At 38.0% G+C, this 16,490-nt stretch overlaps 1 protein-coding gene across 1 annotated transcript in view; it reads right to left on the bottom strand.

The window, feature by feature from the left end:
* The window catches only part of CUL5 (cullin 5), an 86,839-nt gene that overhangs the window by 39,827 nt on the left and 30,522 nt on the right, over positions 1-16,490 (bottom strand). The window contains 5 exon segments of the mRNA XM_047752156.1: positions 11,916-11,996; positions 12,079-12,224; positions 14,097-14,238; positions 15,948-16,027; positions 16,030-16,123. Of these exon segments, the coding sequence (XP_047608112.1) occupies positions 11,916-11,996; positions 12,079-12,224; positions 14,097-14,238; positions 15,948-16,027; positions 16,030-16,123 (543 nt within the window).

Below are 16,490 nucleotides of genomic sequence, written 5' to 3'. Positions count from 1 at the left end.
TGGGTGGGGTTAAGTCGCTCTCCTTTAAGTAAAAGTAGGCAAATAATGCAACCCAGCTACTCAGAATTCTTGGACTAACTTTGCACTAAACTGCAAGAAGCTAAAGTTGCTAGAAGGGTTGTTCTCTGGATGAGTCAAGTTATTACTGTACTATACCTATGAAAACACAGATACATTGATAACTATAGCATGCCTGCACTTACATAAAGACATAGACAAAAAGCATTTGATTCAACTTTGGGCCCTCGACCCAAGCTGGGCCAATCAGAGCTAGGTGAATTAAAACTGGTGAGGCAAGACTCTTCTCTGGTCACAAACTGGAGGGACAAATTGGCAGCTCTCATGATCTCCACATCAATCTAACACTGCTGGACTGGTGACTCAAATACCATGAGCAGTATCACTACAGATGGTATAAATTTCCAATAGTGAAAAAAAATTCCAAACAAAAAATAATCATTCCTCATTTTACACAATTGCTATCATCCCTGGAAAATTAAGTGTATTATTAACATCATGCAAAAATGTTTTGGTTTATAAGTAAAATAAAATACTTTTTTTTTTTTTTTGGTCTTTTTAGGGCTGTCCCGCAGCATATAGAGGTTTCCCAGGCTAGGGGCCAAAGTGAGCTGTAGCCACTGGTCTATGCCACAGCCCAGCCAGGTCAGATCCGAGCCGCATCTACAACCTACACTGCAGTTCACGGCAATGCCGGATCTTTAACCCACTGAGTGAGGCCAGGGATAAAACCTGCATCCTCATGGATCCTAGTCAGATTTGTTTCCACTGAGATGGGAACAATGGAAACTCCAAAATTAAATTCTACCATGTGGAAAAATAAAAACTGATTCACATCTTGCACCATTTACTTATATTAACTCAAAGTGGATCACAGACCTAAGCATAAACCCTAAATCTATAGAACTTCTAGAAGAATACATAGAAAAAAAATCTTTGTGTTAGGCAAATATTCCTCACATACAACCCCAAAACATAATGCATATAAGGGAAAAAAAGTTGACTTTATCAAAATAAAAATTCTATTCCTCAAAGTATACTTTTATTTATTTATTGCTTTATAGGGCCAAACCCACAGCACATGGAAGTTCCCAAGCTGGGGGTCCAATCAGAGCTATAGCTGCTGGCCTGCCACAGCCACAGCAACACAGGATCTGAACCATGTCTGAGACCTACACCACAGCGCATGGCAATGCCAGATCCTTAACCCTCTGAGCAAAGCCAGGGATCGAACCTGCATCCTCATGGATCCTAGTTGGGTTCGTTAACTACTGAGCCATGAAGGGAACTCCTCAAAGAATACTTTTAAAAAAATAAAACGGTCGAGTTATAGGCCACAGCAAAATATCTTCTAATCAATATATTGTTGAAGTATTTGTATCCAGAATATATAAGGACTCTCAAAACTCAAGAAGAGGAGTTCCCGTTGTGGAAACAAATCCGACTAGGAACCATGAGGTTGAGGGTTCGATCCTGGCCTTGCTCAGTGGGTTATGGATCTGGCGTTGATGTGAGCTGTGGTGTAGGGTCTAAGATGCGGCTCAGATCTGGTGTTGCTGTGACTCTGATTCCGCCAGCTACAGCTCCGATTTGACCCTAGCCTGGGAACCTCCATATGCCACAGCTGTGGCCCTAAAAGGACAAAAGACCAAACAAAACAAAACAAAAAAAAAGCTCAAGAATAAAAAAACCAGATAACCCAATTTAAACTCGGGCAAGAGACATGAATAAACACTTCACCTATAAAGATAGTAAATAAGCTCAAGAAAAACACTTTCAACAACATTAGTCATTTGGTAAATGTAAATCAAAACAACTGGGAGTTATGTCAACGCATTTATCAGAATGACTAGCATCTTTTCCTTTTTTTCCTTTTCAGGGCCATACTTGCTAAGGGTTGAATCTGAACTGCAGCTGCTGGCCTACGCCACAGCCAGGCAACACCAAATCCGAGCAGCATCCTCAACCTATGTCACAGCTTATGGCAATGCCAGATGCTTAATTCGCTGAGCAAGGACAGGGATTGAACCGGCATCTTCATAGGGACATCAGGTTCTTAACCCGTTAAGTATAAAGGGAACTCCTAGAATGACTAGTATTAAAAAGACCATCCCCATCAAGTTGGGGTGAAGATGTGAAGAGCGGGGGGCTCCCATGAACTGCTAGTGGGAAAACAATGGCAGTAACTTAAAAAGTCACATATATATCCTATGTGCCAGTCATTCTATCTCTAGGTATTAACTCCAGATACATTTTTTAAATGGCTATAAAAAAATGTAGACATGAATCCTAACAGCAGTTTTATTGGTAACAAACTGCAAACAACCCAGACATCTATCGAAAGGTGAATAGATAAACTATGTATATACATACAACAAATACTGCTGAGCAACAGTAAGCAATGAATTGTGGATATACATAACAATATGGATAAATCTAAATAGTTACAGCAAATGAAAGAAAACTGACCAAAGAAACAGTGTAAATAATGGCTGATTCCATGTGTATAAAATTCTGGATAATGCAAATTAATCTACCATGAGAGAAAGAAGATAGAGACATAATGAGAAAATTTGGAGGGATGATGGACATGTTCACTATCTTTTTTTTTTTTTTTTTGTTATTTCTTTGGGCCGCTTCCACAGCATATGAAGGTTCCCAGGCTAGGGGTCGAATCGGAGCTGTAGCCGCCGGCCTACGCCAGAGCCACAGCAACGCTGGATCCGAGCCATGTCTGCAACCTACAACACAGCTCACAGCAACGCCGGATCCTTAACCCACTGAGCAAGGGCAGGGACCGAACTCGCAACCTCATGGTTCCTAGTTGGATTCGTTAACCACTGCACCACGACGGGAACTCCAATGTTCACTATCTTGACTGTGGTGACTGTTTTGGGGTTGTATACTTTTGCCAATACTCCAAATTGTACATTTCAAATATGTGCAAATATACATCAACTATATCTGAATAAAGTTAGAAACTATCACTATTATTTAAAAATTTAAATTCTGGAGTTCCCGTCGTGGCACAGTGGTTAACGAATCCGACTAGGAACCATGAGGTTGCGGGTTCGGTCCCTGCCCTTGCTCAGTGGGTTAACGATCCGGTGTTGCTGTGAGCTGTGGTGTAGGTTGCAGACGCGGCTCGGATCCCGAGTTGCTGTGGCTCTGGCGTAGGCCGGTGGCTACAGCTCCGATTCGACCCCTAGCCTGGGAACCTCCATATGCTGTGGGAGCGGCCCAAAGAAATAGCAAAAAGACAAAAAAAAAAAATTTAAATTCTATACTCAAGATAAGCATAAACAAGATTTTCACTTACACGAGGGCCAGTGGGACTGCTGAATATTATTTGTGGGATATGGTTGATATGGTCTAATTCTTGTTTATATAAGAGTCTGAGCATAGTGAGACATGCGGTATTCTTGGACCTCATTCACTAAAAATCCGTCATTGACAACCAGAAAAAAAGCTTCAATGAAAACCTCTGGCCTACAGATTTCAGTTCAAAACATATTAGCCTATTGGCATTCCCATTGTGGCTCAGTGGTAACGAATCCAACTAGCATCTATGAGGTATACACATTCCTGGTAATAATGAATTTTGAGTCACAATGAAAAGCCTATACTTATACCAAAATTAAAGAGTAATTCTTCTAGTACTGTTATGATCCCATTTTTAACACTTAGATCCCTGGTCTATTTGGGGTTTATTCTTCCAAATGGTGTAAAATACAGATCTAATCTTTTCCAAGTGGTTGATAAGCTGTCCTATCACCATTTTTTAAAAAGCCCATCTTTATGCCCACTGATTTGAGATCCAGCCTTTGTCATAAATATTTCTGGTATTTTGTCTTTCTAGGGCCGCACCTGTGGCATATGGAAGTTCCAAGGCTAGGGGTCGAATCGGAGCTGTAGCTGCCCACCTACACCACAGCCACAGCAACACCAGATTCAAGCCGAGTCTGCGACCTACACCACAGCTCACGGCATTGTCGGATCCCTGACCCACTTGAGGGAGGCCAGGGATTGAACCCTCAACCTCATGGTTCCTGGTTGGATTCACTTCCACTGTGCCATGACGGGAACTCCTAAAATTTTATTTTTACTGAAATCAATTTAGTTAATTTAAAACACTGTATCAGTTTCAATTATGTGTACAGTTACTTAGGTGTGCAGCATAGTGATTTAGTATTCTTGCAGATTATACTCCACTGTAAGTTATTATAATAGGTATAATTCCCTGCATTGCACAGTATATCCTTTGTTGCTTATCTTTTCATATATAGTTTCTGTTAATCCCATACCCCTAATTTATCTCTCCAAGTGTCTCTCGACCCTTTGACAACCGCAAGTTTGCTTTCTATATCTGAGTCTGTTCTGTTTTGCATATTTATATTATTTTCTAGAATCCATATTTAATGAACATTAAAAAACCTCTGTGGTATTGGGTACTATTACCCTCTTTCATCTTTGTTTACTCAGGTCCTCTCTTCTTCTTGGTGAGTTTATCAATTTTGTTGGTCTTTTCAAAAAAATCAGTTCTTGGTTTCAATGATTTTTCCTTTAACTCTATTTCCTGTAAGATCTTTTTCTATTTCTTTTAGGTGGTAGGTAAGGTTGTTTGTGATTTTTGTTTCTCAAGGAAGGCGTGTATTGCTATGAACTTCTCTCTTAGAACTGCTTTTGCTGCATCCCATTGATTTTAGAAAGCTGTGCTTCCATTTTCATTTGCCTAGAGGTATTTTCTGATTTCCTCTTTGATTTCATCATTGATTCACTGGATCTTTTATAGCATGCTGTTTAGTCTCCATTTTTGTTATTTTCCTGATTTCTTCTTCTTCTTCTTTTTTTTTTTTTTTTTGCTTTTTAGGGCCACACTCGCAGCATATGGAAGTTCCCAGGCTAGGGGTCAAATAAGAACTACAGGTTCTGGCCTATGCCACAGCCACAGCAATGCAGGATCTGAGCCGTATCTGCACCCTACACCACAGCTCACAACAATGCTGGATCTCTGACCCACTGAGCAAAGCCAAGGATGGAACCCGCATCCTCAAAGATACTAATCAGATTCGTTTCTGCTGCAACCGTAACGAGAACTCAATGATTTTCTTTCAATACTTGCTAGTTCACATTGTTGTGGTCAGAAAAAACAGTGACCTAGTTGTGTGATCTATCCTGGAAAATGTTCCATGTACACTTGAAAAGAATGTGTATTCTGTTTATGAAGGGATTGTCCAGTAGATATTCATTTATTCATTTATGTTCTATTCATTTATTGTGCCATTTTTGATCTGTTATCTTATTGATTTTTTTGTATGAATAATATATCCATTAATGTCAGTAGGGTACTAAATTCTCCTAATATTATTGTATTACTGTCAATTTTTCACTTTATGTCTGTTAGAATTTGCATTATATATCTATATGCTCCTGATTTAGGTGCATGGAGAAGTTCTGAGGGAAAGGACTGAAACTGTGCCACAGCAGAGACACAAGCCATTGCAGTGACAACACCAGTTCCTTAACCCACTGAGCCATAGGGGAACTCCCTATAATGCTCTTTGTTTTTCATTATGGCCTTTGTTTTAAAGTTTTTTTTTGTTTTTTTTTGTCTTTTGTCTTTTGTCTTTTGTTGTTGTTGTTGCTATTTCTTGGGCCGCTCCCGAGGCATATGGAGGTTCCCAGGCTAGGGGATGAATCAGAGCTGTAGCCACCGGCCTACGCCAGAGCCACAGCAACTCGGGATCCGAGCCTCGTCTGCAACCTACACCACAGCTCAGGGCAACAACGGATCGTTAACCCACTGAGCAAGGGCAGGAACCGAACCCACAACCTCATGGTTCCTAGTCGGATTCGTTAACCACTGCGCCACGACGGGAACTCCCTAAAGTTTATTTTTTGATATGTGTATTGCTACCCTCGCTTTCTTGTTTTTGTTTGCATGGAATATCTTTTTCTATCCCCTTACTTTCAGTCTGTGTTTTTCACTCTTATAGGAGGCTCTTGTAGGTAGCATACTGAAGGGACTTGTTTTTTCCTCCAATCAGCCACCCTATGTCTTTTGAGTTCAGTATTTAATCCACTGATAAGAGTAATTACTGATATGTATATGTCTATTGCCGTTTTATTATGTTTTCAAGGGTTTTTTTTGTAGTTCTTATATGCTCATTTCATCCTCTTTTTGTTTTTTCCATTGTAATACCACACTAATTACAGAAACTTTATGTTTTAATGTCTGGTAAGGATAGTTCTTAAACTTTATGTTTTAATGTCTGGTAAGGATAGTTCTTAAACTTTTTTTTTTTTTGGTCTTTTGGTCTTTTCTAGGGCCACTCCCGCGGCACATGGAGGTTCCCAAGCTAGGGGTCGAATCGGAGCTGTAGCTGCTGGCCTACGCCAGAGCCACAGCAATGCGGGATCTGAGCCACATCTGTGACCTACACCACAGCTCACGGCAATGCCGGATCGTTAATCCACTGAGCAAGGCCAGGGATAGAACCCGCAACCTCGTGGTTCCTAGTCGGATTCGTTAACCACTGCGCCACGACGGGAACTCCGATAATATTCTTAATAAAAGAAAAATAAGTGAATACTTTAACATCATAAAATACATACATCATGCGAAAAAGCAGCAACATATTTTCTGCTGAAAATTTAGAAGCACTCCAAACAAAGACTTAAAGAAGACAGGAATATCCAATATCATTTAACATTTTTATAAAATACAACATTAATGGATTTAATGCCCTGAAGAAAATATGAGATACTAACATTACAAAGAAAAATATAGGAGCTCTTGATGTGGCATATCAGGATCAGCAGCCTCTTGAGAGCACTGGGATGGGGGTTTGATTCCTGACCCAGTACAGTGGGTTAAGGATCTGGCGTTGCCACAGCTGTGGTTTGGTTCAAGGCTGTGGCTTGGATCTGATCCCTGGCCCGAGAGCTCCATGTGCCACAGGGCAGCCAAAAAAAACCAAAAAAAAGAAAGAAAAAAATAATCAGATGCTTTGAATACCCAAAGAACAAAATAAACAAGGAAAGAATTCAGTAAGCTGGTAAGCACTATATGGACACTACTTGAAATGCACATCCGACTTTAACTGGCCTGGTCTCACAACTGGGTACTACTTAGGGGCGAAGACTTGCTCTGTTAAACAGAATACTAGTCCAAAAACTTGTTTTCCTGCATATATTGAAAAGTAACCAGGTTTAGAAGACTAAGATCAAGAATTACTAAGTTCAAAGAAGGTAACTGATAATCATGAAAATTTCCTAATTTTCAGAGGAAACACGAATGTCAAAAATGTGCATAATTTAGGAGTTCCCATTTTGGCGCAGCAGAAATGAATCCAACTAGGAATCATGAGGTTGCAGGTTCAATTCCTGGCCTCACTCAGTGGGTTAAGGATCTGGCACTGCCATGAGCTGTGATATAGGTCGCAGACGCAGCTCAGATCCTGCGTTGCTGTGGCTGTGGTATAGGTCCGCAGCTATAGCTCCGATTCAACCCCTAGCCTGGGAACCTCCATATGCCGCGGGCATGGCCTTAATCAGCAAAAAAAAAAAAAAAAAAAGTACATACTTTAATATTAAATTTTGATTTGCATCATTGTGTAGCCCCACATGAAGTAACAGGTAATTGTTCCTCATTAATAAGAATAGCCTAATAGCTAAGTTTTGACTGAAAGTAGTACCAATAGGAGTTCCCATTGTGGTTCAGCTATAACAAACCCGACTAGTATCCATGAAGATGTGGATCTGATCCCTGGCCTCACTCAGTGGATTAAAAGATCTGGAGTTGCCGTGAGCTGTGGTGTAGATCACAGACGTGGCTCGAATCCCATGTTGCTGTGGCTGTGACAGGCTAGCAGCTGGAGCTCCAATTCAACCCCTAGCCTGGGAGCTTCCATATGCCACAGGTGCACCCTAAAAAGCAAAATAAATAAATAAATAAAAGTAGTATTAATAGGAAATTCCCATTGTGGCTCAGCGGTAACAAGCCCGACTAGTACCCATGAGGATATGGGTTCGATCCTCGGCCTTGCTGAGTGGGTTAAGGATTCGGTGTTGCTATGAGCTGTGGTGGAGGTCGCAGACATGGCTCGGAACTCAGGTTGCTCTGGCTGTGGTGTAGGCTGGCAGCTGCAGCTCTGTTTCTACCCCTAGCCTGAGAACTTCCACAAGCCATGGATAAGGCCCTAAAAACCAAAAAAAAAAAAAAAAGTATCAATAAAGCATTATGATATAGTATAGCATGTTCTGATGGCTGGTAATTCCTCTAAAACAGAATTTAGGGCAGTAAGTCTGCTCTGTATAATTTTTAGTTATGGAAGTGACTCTTTTCTAACTATTCAAATAATACCATTGATGCTTTATTTATATTAAATTAAAACCTGGGACTTGGTGATTTTTTGGTTTATTGTTCCTTCCATCACAACATACTTCATTTTTAACCCATCATTTGTCTTTGGAAACAGAAACTGTAAATCAGCAAGTATATAACAAATACTATGTATATACTATAATAGCCTTAGCTCACTGAGATATAAAACACAGTTATGAATCTGCAGGAAGCCTTAAATTCCCAATGTTATAGTTAATTCAACAGTTTTCGAAGCTCCCACTGTGGTTCAGTGGATTAAGAGCCCAACATAGTGTCTATGAGGATGCAGCTTTGATCTCTTTCCTCACTCGGTGGATTAAGGATCTAGAGTTGCTGTGGGCTTTCGTATAGGTCACAGATGTGGCTCAGATCTGGCATTATTGTGGCTGTTGCGTAGGCTGGTAGCTGCAACTCTGATTCAACCCCTAGTCAAGGAACTTCCATATGCTGCAGGTGTGGCCATAAAGGGAAAGGAAAAAAACAAAACAAAACACAGTCTTCTTGCTTAATGTTTTCTCTACACCAAATTTTGCTGTACAAACCATATAGTGGTTGCTAATTAATACTAATCTATGTTCTTAAAAGTTAGGAAGGTGATAAAAAGATGGCAGTAATACTTTGGAGAGAGCATAATGGAAGGTTTCTTAATTACTGATAATTATTATTCTGGTGATTTCAAAGGTATGTTCACTTTGCAATAATTCATTTATTATAATATGCTTTTCTGTACATATGTTAAGCATCGATCAAAACAGTTCATTTAAAAAAAAAAGAAAATAAAACAAGCCATACAAAACAGACCTCTTACTTCCCCAATAAAGTACAATTTCTTTGCAAGCATACGATACTGCACTTAGGGTCTTTGTTGAAACAAAACAAAACAAAAACTTATCTTTAAACTCTAGAATTTTTTGGCTTGGTGAGATTTACACTACATGATATTCATGGAAGAGGAATTCGTATCTTCTATTTCAATTTTTTTCCCCAAAATGTATGTGTATGTGTGTGTGTGTGTGTGTGTGTGTGTGTGTGTGTTTTAAAGTAGAAAGGGAGACTTAACTATTTCATTCAAGTTTTCATGTGTATTTATCTCTACCTTTCTCATTCTCTTTTTCTTGCTCTCTTATTCACATTCTGGGTTGGACCTCATTAGTTGAATTTCTGTAAGTTTAATATAAATATGACACAACTAAGCTGTACAAACTAGAGTATAAGTTACAAAATTACAACGTCCCCAGCCAGGTGACATACACACACACCAATCAAAATATTCAAATCCCTCTAACTAAACTCATCTTCTCCCTCATAAAGTCATATTCTTATACCTGATCTCTCATAGCAGCACAAGTCTTGCCAAAGCCTCAGAAACATCGCTGAATCTCCAATATGTAGCCCCATTCATATCATACAATGTTCCACCTCTGGGATATCTTTGTCTCTGTTTCCCTCCATTCTCATTGCTATAGCCCTATCTGATACTACTAACAGCTTGCTTGAATTACTGCGAAAACCTACTTTTTATTCCAAGCTATTCCACACTCCAATTAATCTTTCATAGTGTCACTAGATTAATCTTCCTGAGGGATAACTTTGAGCATGACATTTTGGTTAAAAACAAGGTTAAAAGATCCAACTCAGGAGTTCCCGTCGTGGCTCAGTGGCTGACGAGTCCAGCTGGGAACCATGGGGTTGAGGGTTCGATCCCTGGCCTTGCTCAGTGGGTTGGGGATCCGGCGTTGCCATGAGCTGTGGTGTGGGTTGTAGATGCAGCTCGGATCCCACATTGCTGTGGCTCTGGTGTAGGCCGGCAGCTACAGCTCCGATTCAGTCCCTTAGACTGGGAACCTCCATATGCTGCGGGAGCGGCCCAAGAAATGGCAAAAAGACACACCAAAAAAAAAACAAAAAAAAAAAACAAAAAAAGGAAAGAAAAAAGAAAAAGATCCAACTCAGTACATTTCTGAACAAATAAACATGATTATCTCTCAAGATAGAAAAAGCCAAAGAAAAGTAACAAGTTTAAAAAAAAAAAATTCTCATCATTAATTGAAAAATGTCTGGTTGTTAACAAATTACAATGTTACTTCTTTGAACATAAATCTAAATCTAGTCTGTAGGCTCCAAAGACTGAAAGTAACTGGAGGAAATATTATTGCTATATTTGAGCAATTTCTAATACCCAATTCAAACCTGAAGATTCTTATCTTCATTACCAAAGCACACTAAAGTCACTCTCCATGTAAAAGAAAACATCAGGATGGATACTATAGCATGGCTACTACCTCTAATCATTTTCTAAAATGAGGAGATTACAACATAAAATCAATAAAAACTATATAAAAGACTAATGTTCTTTTATCAAGTAATTAATATTTTTATCTCATGACAAGAGGAAGTTGGAAGAAATATCCCTTAGTTATAACGGTTTGGTGCTTACTATTCAGCATTTGCAGCCATTATTTTATAAAACATAATTACCATGAATACTGAGAATCAACTATATCTCTTGGGAGTATATTTTATTTGCTACATGAAAATCACTAAATGGTTAACTTTTCTTTATTTTTGCTTTTTGATTTTTTTTTTATTACTCAAAAAAAGCTTCATTTTTTTTTTATTTAGCTTTCTGACTCTGCTTGTGCTTTCAACACTTTCACAACAATTTTCTGCTCCTCAATAAGGAAAGCACGCTTGATCCTGTCATGGACACACTTAGCACACATGGAACCACCATAGACCCAGCTGACATGTTTTTTTGTTTTTGTTTTTTGTTTTTGAGAGTTGTAACGTTTATTTCAGGTTTTCTCTCTTTTTGGATTTTTTTTTTTTTTTTTTTTTGCCACACAGGCAATATGTGGGAATTCCTGGACCAAGGACTGAACCTACGCCGCACAGCAGCAACCAGAGCCACAGCAGTGAGAACGCAGGAGTCTCAACCCACCAGGCCTTAGACAATCTCATTAAGAACTTTAGGTCTCACAGCACGAACCCCTCGAAGTCGGCCTGGGCACACGCCACATGGCAATTTTGGTGCTTTCCCAACCTTCTTGGTATAAAGGTAAATAATTCTATTACCAGAGGTTCGCGACATCCTGATTTTGTTAGAGACTGTGTTGTAGGACAGCCTATAGACAGTATGTCAATTGCTGGACCATTTTGAATGCCTCTGGATACTGTCCCCAGAAGAGATAACATCGTTAACTTTATATATGCATGAAACATAACAAAAAGAGACTGATTAAAAATTAAGTACTGTAAATACAGAAAAGTCTACAGCAGGGATAGCAAACAGATTTTTTAACACATCAGCTCTGAAAAACAGAATTATGAATAAGGTGCCTCCTGAAGCTGTTCTTTGGCTCACTGGGAAAGAGTGCTAACAATCAATAAGTAATATTGGTCACAGAATTTGAGAAAGGAGAAACAATGTTACTTGCATCATGTATTTGCCAACCCTCAGCTACTGTGCTTTAAATAATCTCAAAGAATAAACAATTACAAAATTACTTACTGCTTCAACAGAGTTACATTCTCGTCTTGTTTCTAAATAACGTAGTGCTCGTTTTTCTTCTTCTTTTAATTTAGCGTCTGCCTGTCCAGAAGCAAAATAGCAATCATTTAAAGAATATCAAGAAAATAGCTCAAATTTTCACATATACTAAATTCTGACTTACATATTTCATATAATTCTGTACACCATTTTGTTGTAAATACGAGGGTGCCTGTGTTCTATAAAATCTCTCTGTTGAATCCAAGTATGCCTTCTCAAAATTGTCCCTATAAATTTGAAGCTTATCCTCTGGATTAGAACAAAGGTTAACTGAAAAACAGAAAAAAATTTTACTCTAATTATGATTCAAATCAGTATTTTGGTACAATAGATGCAATAACAAATACTGAGGAGTCATTATGTTCAATGGATTGTGACAATGCTCAAGAGAACACAAAGTCATATAAAACAAAATTCTTCACTATAAGAAACTTAAAAAGAAAAGAGCATAAGAATTTCTGCTGTGGCTCAGCAGATTAAGGACCTGACACTGTCTCTGCGAAGATGTGAGTTTGCCCCCTGGCCTCACTCAGTGGGTTAAGGATCCAGCATTGCTGCAAGCTATGGCATAAGCTGCAGATGTGGCTTGGATCCTGCATTGCTGTGGCTGTGACATAAGGCCGCAGCTGCAGCTCCAATTCAAACCCTGGCCTGGGAACTTTCATAGGCTGCAGGTGTGGCCCTAAAAAGAAAAAAAAAAAAAGGCACAAAGCAGTAAAGTGACAAAGAGTATAAGTAACATGAACTATTTTATTTTTGAAGAGAATGACTTCTAACTGGATGATCAAGAAACCATTTGCATGGAGTTCCCATTGTGGCTCGGTGGAAACTAATCCAACTAGGAACCATGAGGTTATAGGTTCAATCCCTGGACTTGCTCAGTGAGTTAAGGATCTGGTGTTGCCATGAGCTGTGGTGTAGGTCGCAGACGCGGCTCAGACCCCGAGCTGCTGTAGCTGTGGCGTAGGCAGGCAGCTGTAGCTCCAATTCGAACCCTAGCCTGGGAACCTCCACATGCCATCGGGTGCGGCCCTAAAAAGCAAAAAAAAAAAAAAAAGAAAGAAAAAGAAAGAAAGAAACCATTTACAGAAAGATGGGATTTGAACTGAATCTTAGGAACAAACTAGTATTTATATTGATTAGTAAAGTTAATATTCAGAAGTAGAAAAACACAAGATCAAATCAAGGTATAATAACTAGGTTGAGTGGACTGCAAGGTTAATAGAAGATAAGGTAGAATGGTAAGTTAGGAATGGTTATGGAGAACCATTAGCATGGTGTACCAAAAAATGGCTAAGAAAAAAATCAATAAAATGGTACTTAAAAATTAATCTTATGACAATATACGCAGCTTAAATGACAGGAATAAGATCACAGTAAGAATACTTTCAAAAGTCTAGACGTTGAATTTAAAGAAGTCTAAACTGGTGGCAATTGAAATAAAAAGGAATAAATTTCAGGGACACAGCTAATGAAAATCTACACTCAATACCTAAAGAAATAAAAGGGCAATAGAAAAATCAAGTCAAAAATAACTAAAGATTAATTAACAGAAAAAATTCTTACTGCCCACTACTTTGTGTCAGACATTCTGTGTTCAGTAAAAATATAGTGTCAAGAACACAGTTAATTACAAGTCTTACAACAGAAAACACAGTTGTGATGGAGCACCTTAACCTAGTCTGGGAATTAGCAAAGGCCTCCATTTGTAAACAGAGGATGAAGATGAGTTAGAAGACAAAGGCACATTTGATTAAATGAACAAATGAAAATATCACTGGCAGACACCGAAGTCTGGAGAGGAATATACTCATGTTAATAACTTATATCTAAAATATAAGTACAAAACCAGATACCACTTATAAGCTATAGATTCAAATCTACATTTCTCTAATCTAGGTTGCTAAAAAGATTAACTAGCCAAGAAATTAGTGTGATGAAGAAAATAAAATATCAACCACATGAATTTGAATTCTTCTAAGTTTCATTAAAGCAGGATACAATTTGTGTACTCTTAAAAGCATGTGGCACTAAAAGCAGATGTGACTATATGCTAATAAACATAACATCAATAGCACTATTCTGTAATTGTCTTAGAATTTCCATGAAAAAGAAATTTGATCATAAAAGTTCAGAACATACCATAGGATTCTCTTACTCCAATGACAAGCTGAGAATCAAAAGCTTCTCCTAATCTTTCAGCATGTACCAGCTTCATTGCACTATCTTGTAGTCTGTTTTTTATATTTGAAAAGATTGACTCATTCCACGTATCAAGCATGAGCTAGGAAAAAGAACAAAATGTGTGATTATTTCAATTATTAATATACCAAATACTACATATACACAAAAATTTTAAGTACAAACACAAAAAAAGGAAATAAAATTCTTAGACCTACATTCAACTGAATACTATAGGAAAGTAGTATATATAAAGTTGGTAAGTAACATGGTAAATAATGGTAAAGAAGTGTTTCTGCATCAAACATATCAGGATTTGAATTCCAGCTCTTATTTACCTGCTTTCTCATCTATAAAACAGTGAAATTAACAATACAAATCTCAAATGGTTGTTGTAAAAATTAAATATAGTTATACATGGAATATGTTACTTCCCCTATAGTTCCAAGGTTGAATTTCAGAAATATGGATACATGTTTGGAATGCTCATATGTATATTTGTACAAACATGATAAATGTGAAAAGGAAAAATTGAAAATATGTTTGACACTGAATTGTAAAAAGAAAAGAATAGGGTTCCCCTTTGGCACAGCAGGCTAAGGATCGGGCATTGTTACTACAGTGGCTTAGGTCACTGCTATGGTGCAGGTTCCATCCCTAGCCCAGGAACTTCGGTGTGTCACAGGCACAGCCAAAAAAAAAAAAAACAAACCAAAAAAAAACCCACCTTACAAATGTTTTATTTAAATGATGAAAATAGCATACACATATTAATGAGTATGCTGTCCATATTAGTACAAATGTTAAGGCCAAGAAGGGGCAACAGCTTCCAGGCCACTACCTGAGTGACTGAGTTGGCTGCTAGAATCACCACAGCAAGCAGTGAGTTGTTTTAAGTTCGAATGGCATTTTTTACTTTTAAAAGCTGTGGTTCCATTTGATTCTCACAAGTAGGAATACATACACACATATGATAAATGAGGCCAGCAGGACCAGGTCATTATTGACTGATGAGTTGAAAAGTGAAACTTGGGACTCTTCAATTTCTTTCTATTAATTAGTTGTTAACAGAGCTTTTAACTAAAAACTACGTAAAACATGAAAATTAGCATAGTACATATTGAGTTTATAACTAGAATCAAGAAAAAAAGAAAGATGACAACAGTTTAGTCACAATTAAGTACAGAGATACCTGGAGGTATCTTCCTCATAAAGGAAGATTTTTTTTGGACAGAAAAAAAGTAATTTAATTTATAGGAAGGAAAAAGTACAGAGAAAGAATAAGGAAATAAGGAGTTCCCGTCATAGCTCAGACTAACGAACCCAACTAGCACCCACGAGGACATGGCCTTGGCCTTACTCAGAGGATTAAGGATCTGGCATTGCCATGTGCTGTGGAGTAGGTTGCAAATGCAGCTCAGATCCTGCATTGCTGTAGCTGTGGCATCGGCTCCAATTCAACCTCTAGCCTGAGAACTTCTATATGCCAATAATATGGCCCCCCCCAAAAAAAAGAATAAGGAAAAAGAATACTAAAGATAAAACCAGGAAAAGCAGAAAGGAAAAGGAAATGCAAAGGAGGTATTCTCTGAAGACACAGATCTACAGCTTAAGACCACATAAAAGATGAAAGGGAACTGAAGCTAAAAATAGATGAAATAAAATTAACATTATTCAATAAACCCAAGAGGAGCTGAAAAGGAATTTATATGTGAAGCAGAAAAACCCATTTAAGTGTACATTATTCCTGAAAAGTTTTCAACTCACCCTACTGCTGAAGAACATTAGGGAAAAATGAGGAACTTGACTTACCTTTCGAACAATACTGTCTTCTACATTTGATTTTTTATTGCTGCCCTGTTTACCCATTAAAGTAATCTCTAGCTGACAAAAGGCTTCGGTAAAATATCACACTGTGTAAAGAATTTTCGCCATTCAACAATATAAGCTTTAAGTAAAGCTGTATCATCTTGATGGCTCAATACTCGCTGAAAAAAAAGAATTGCACCAATTTTAAATAAGTACTTTAAAGATTAAAAACATATTCAAGCCATGTATTTAAAGTATTTTATTTATTGTACAATCTATATTATACCAAAAGAAATTAAAACATTTTTGGTAAATCCATTTATGACAGAGAAGTCAAACAACAAATGTATATATATCCATGAGAAATTAAAACATGTTCATATAGTCTTATTGTGATGAACATTTCTCAATATATGCATATATTGAATCATGTTGTAATCTGAAACAATAAAACCTTGTATGTCAATTACACATAAATTAAAAAAAAATCCTATGTCATTTGGCTACTATTTTCCGATTCTTTCCCCTTTCTGGCTCTCCCCTCCC

The sequence above is a fragment of the Phacochoerus africanus genome, chromosome 11 (assembly GCF_016906955.1).
Source record: "Phacochoerus africanus isolate WHEZ1 chromosome 11, ROS_Pafr_v1, whole genome shotgun sequence".
NCBI classification, from domain to species: Eukaryota; Metazoa; Chordata; class Mammalia; order Artiodactyla; family Suidae; genus Phacochoerus; species Phacochoerus africanus.
The sequence above is the reverse complement of the archived record's forward strand: the minus strand, read 5'-3'. Positions and strand labels throughout refer to the sequence as shown.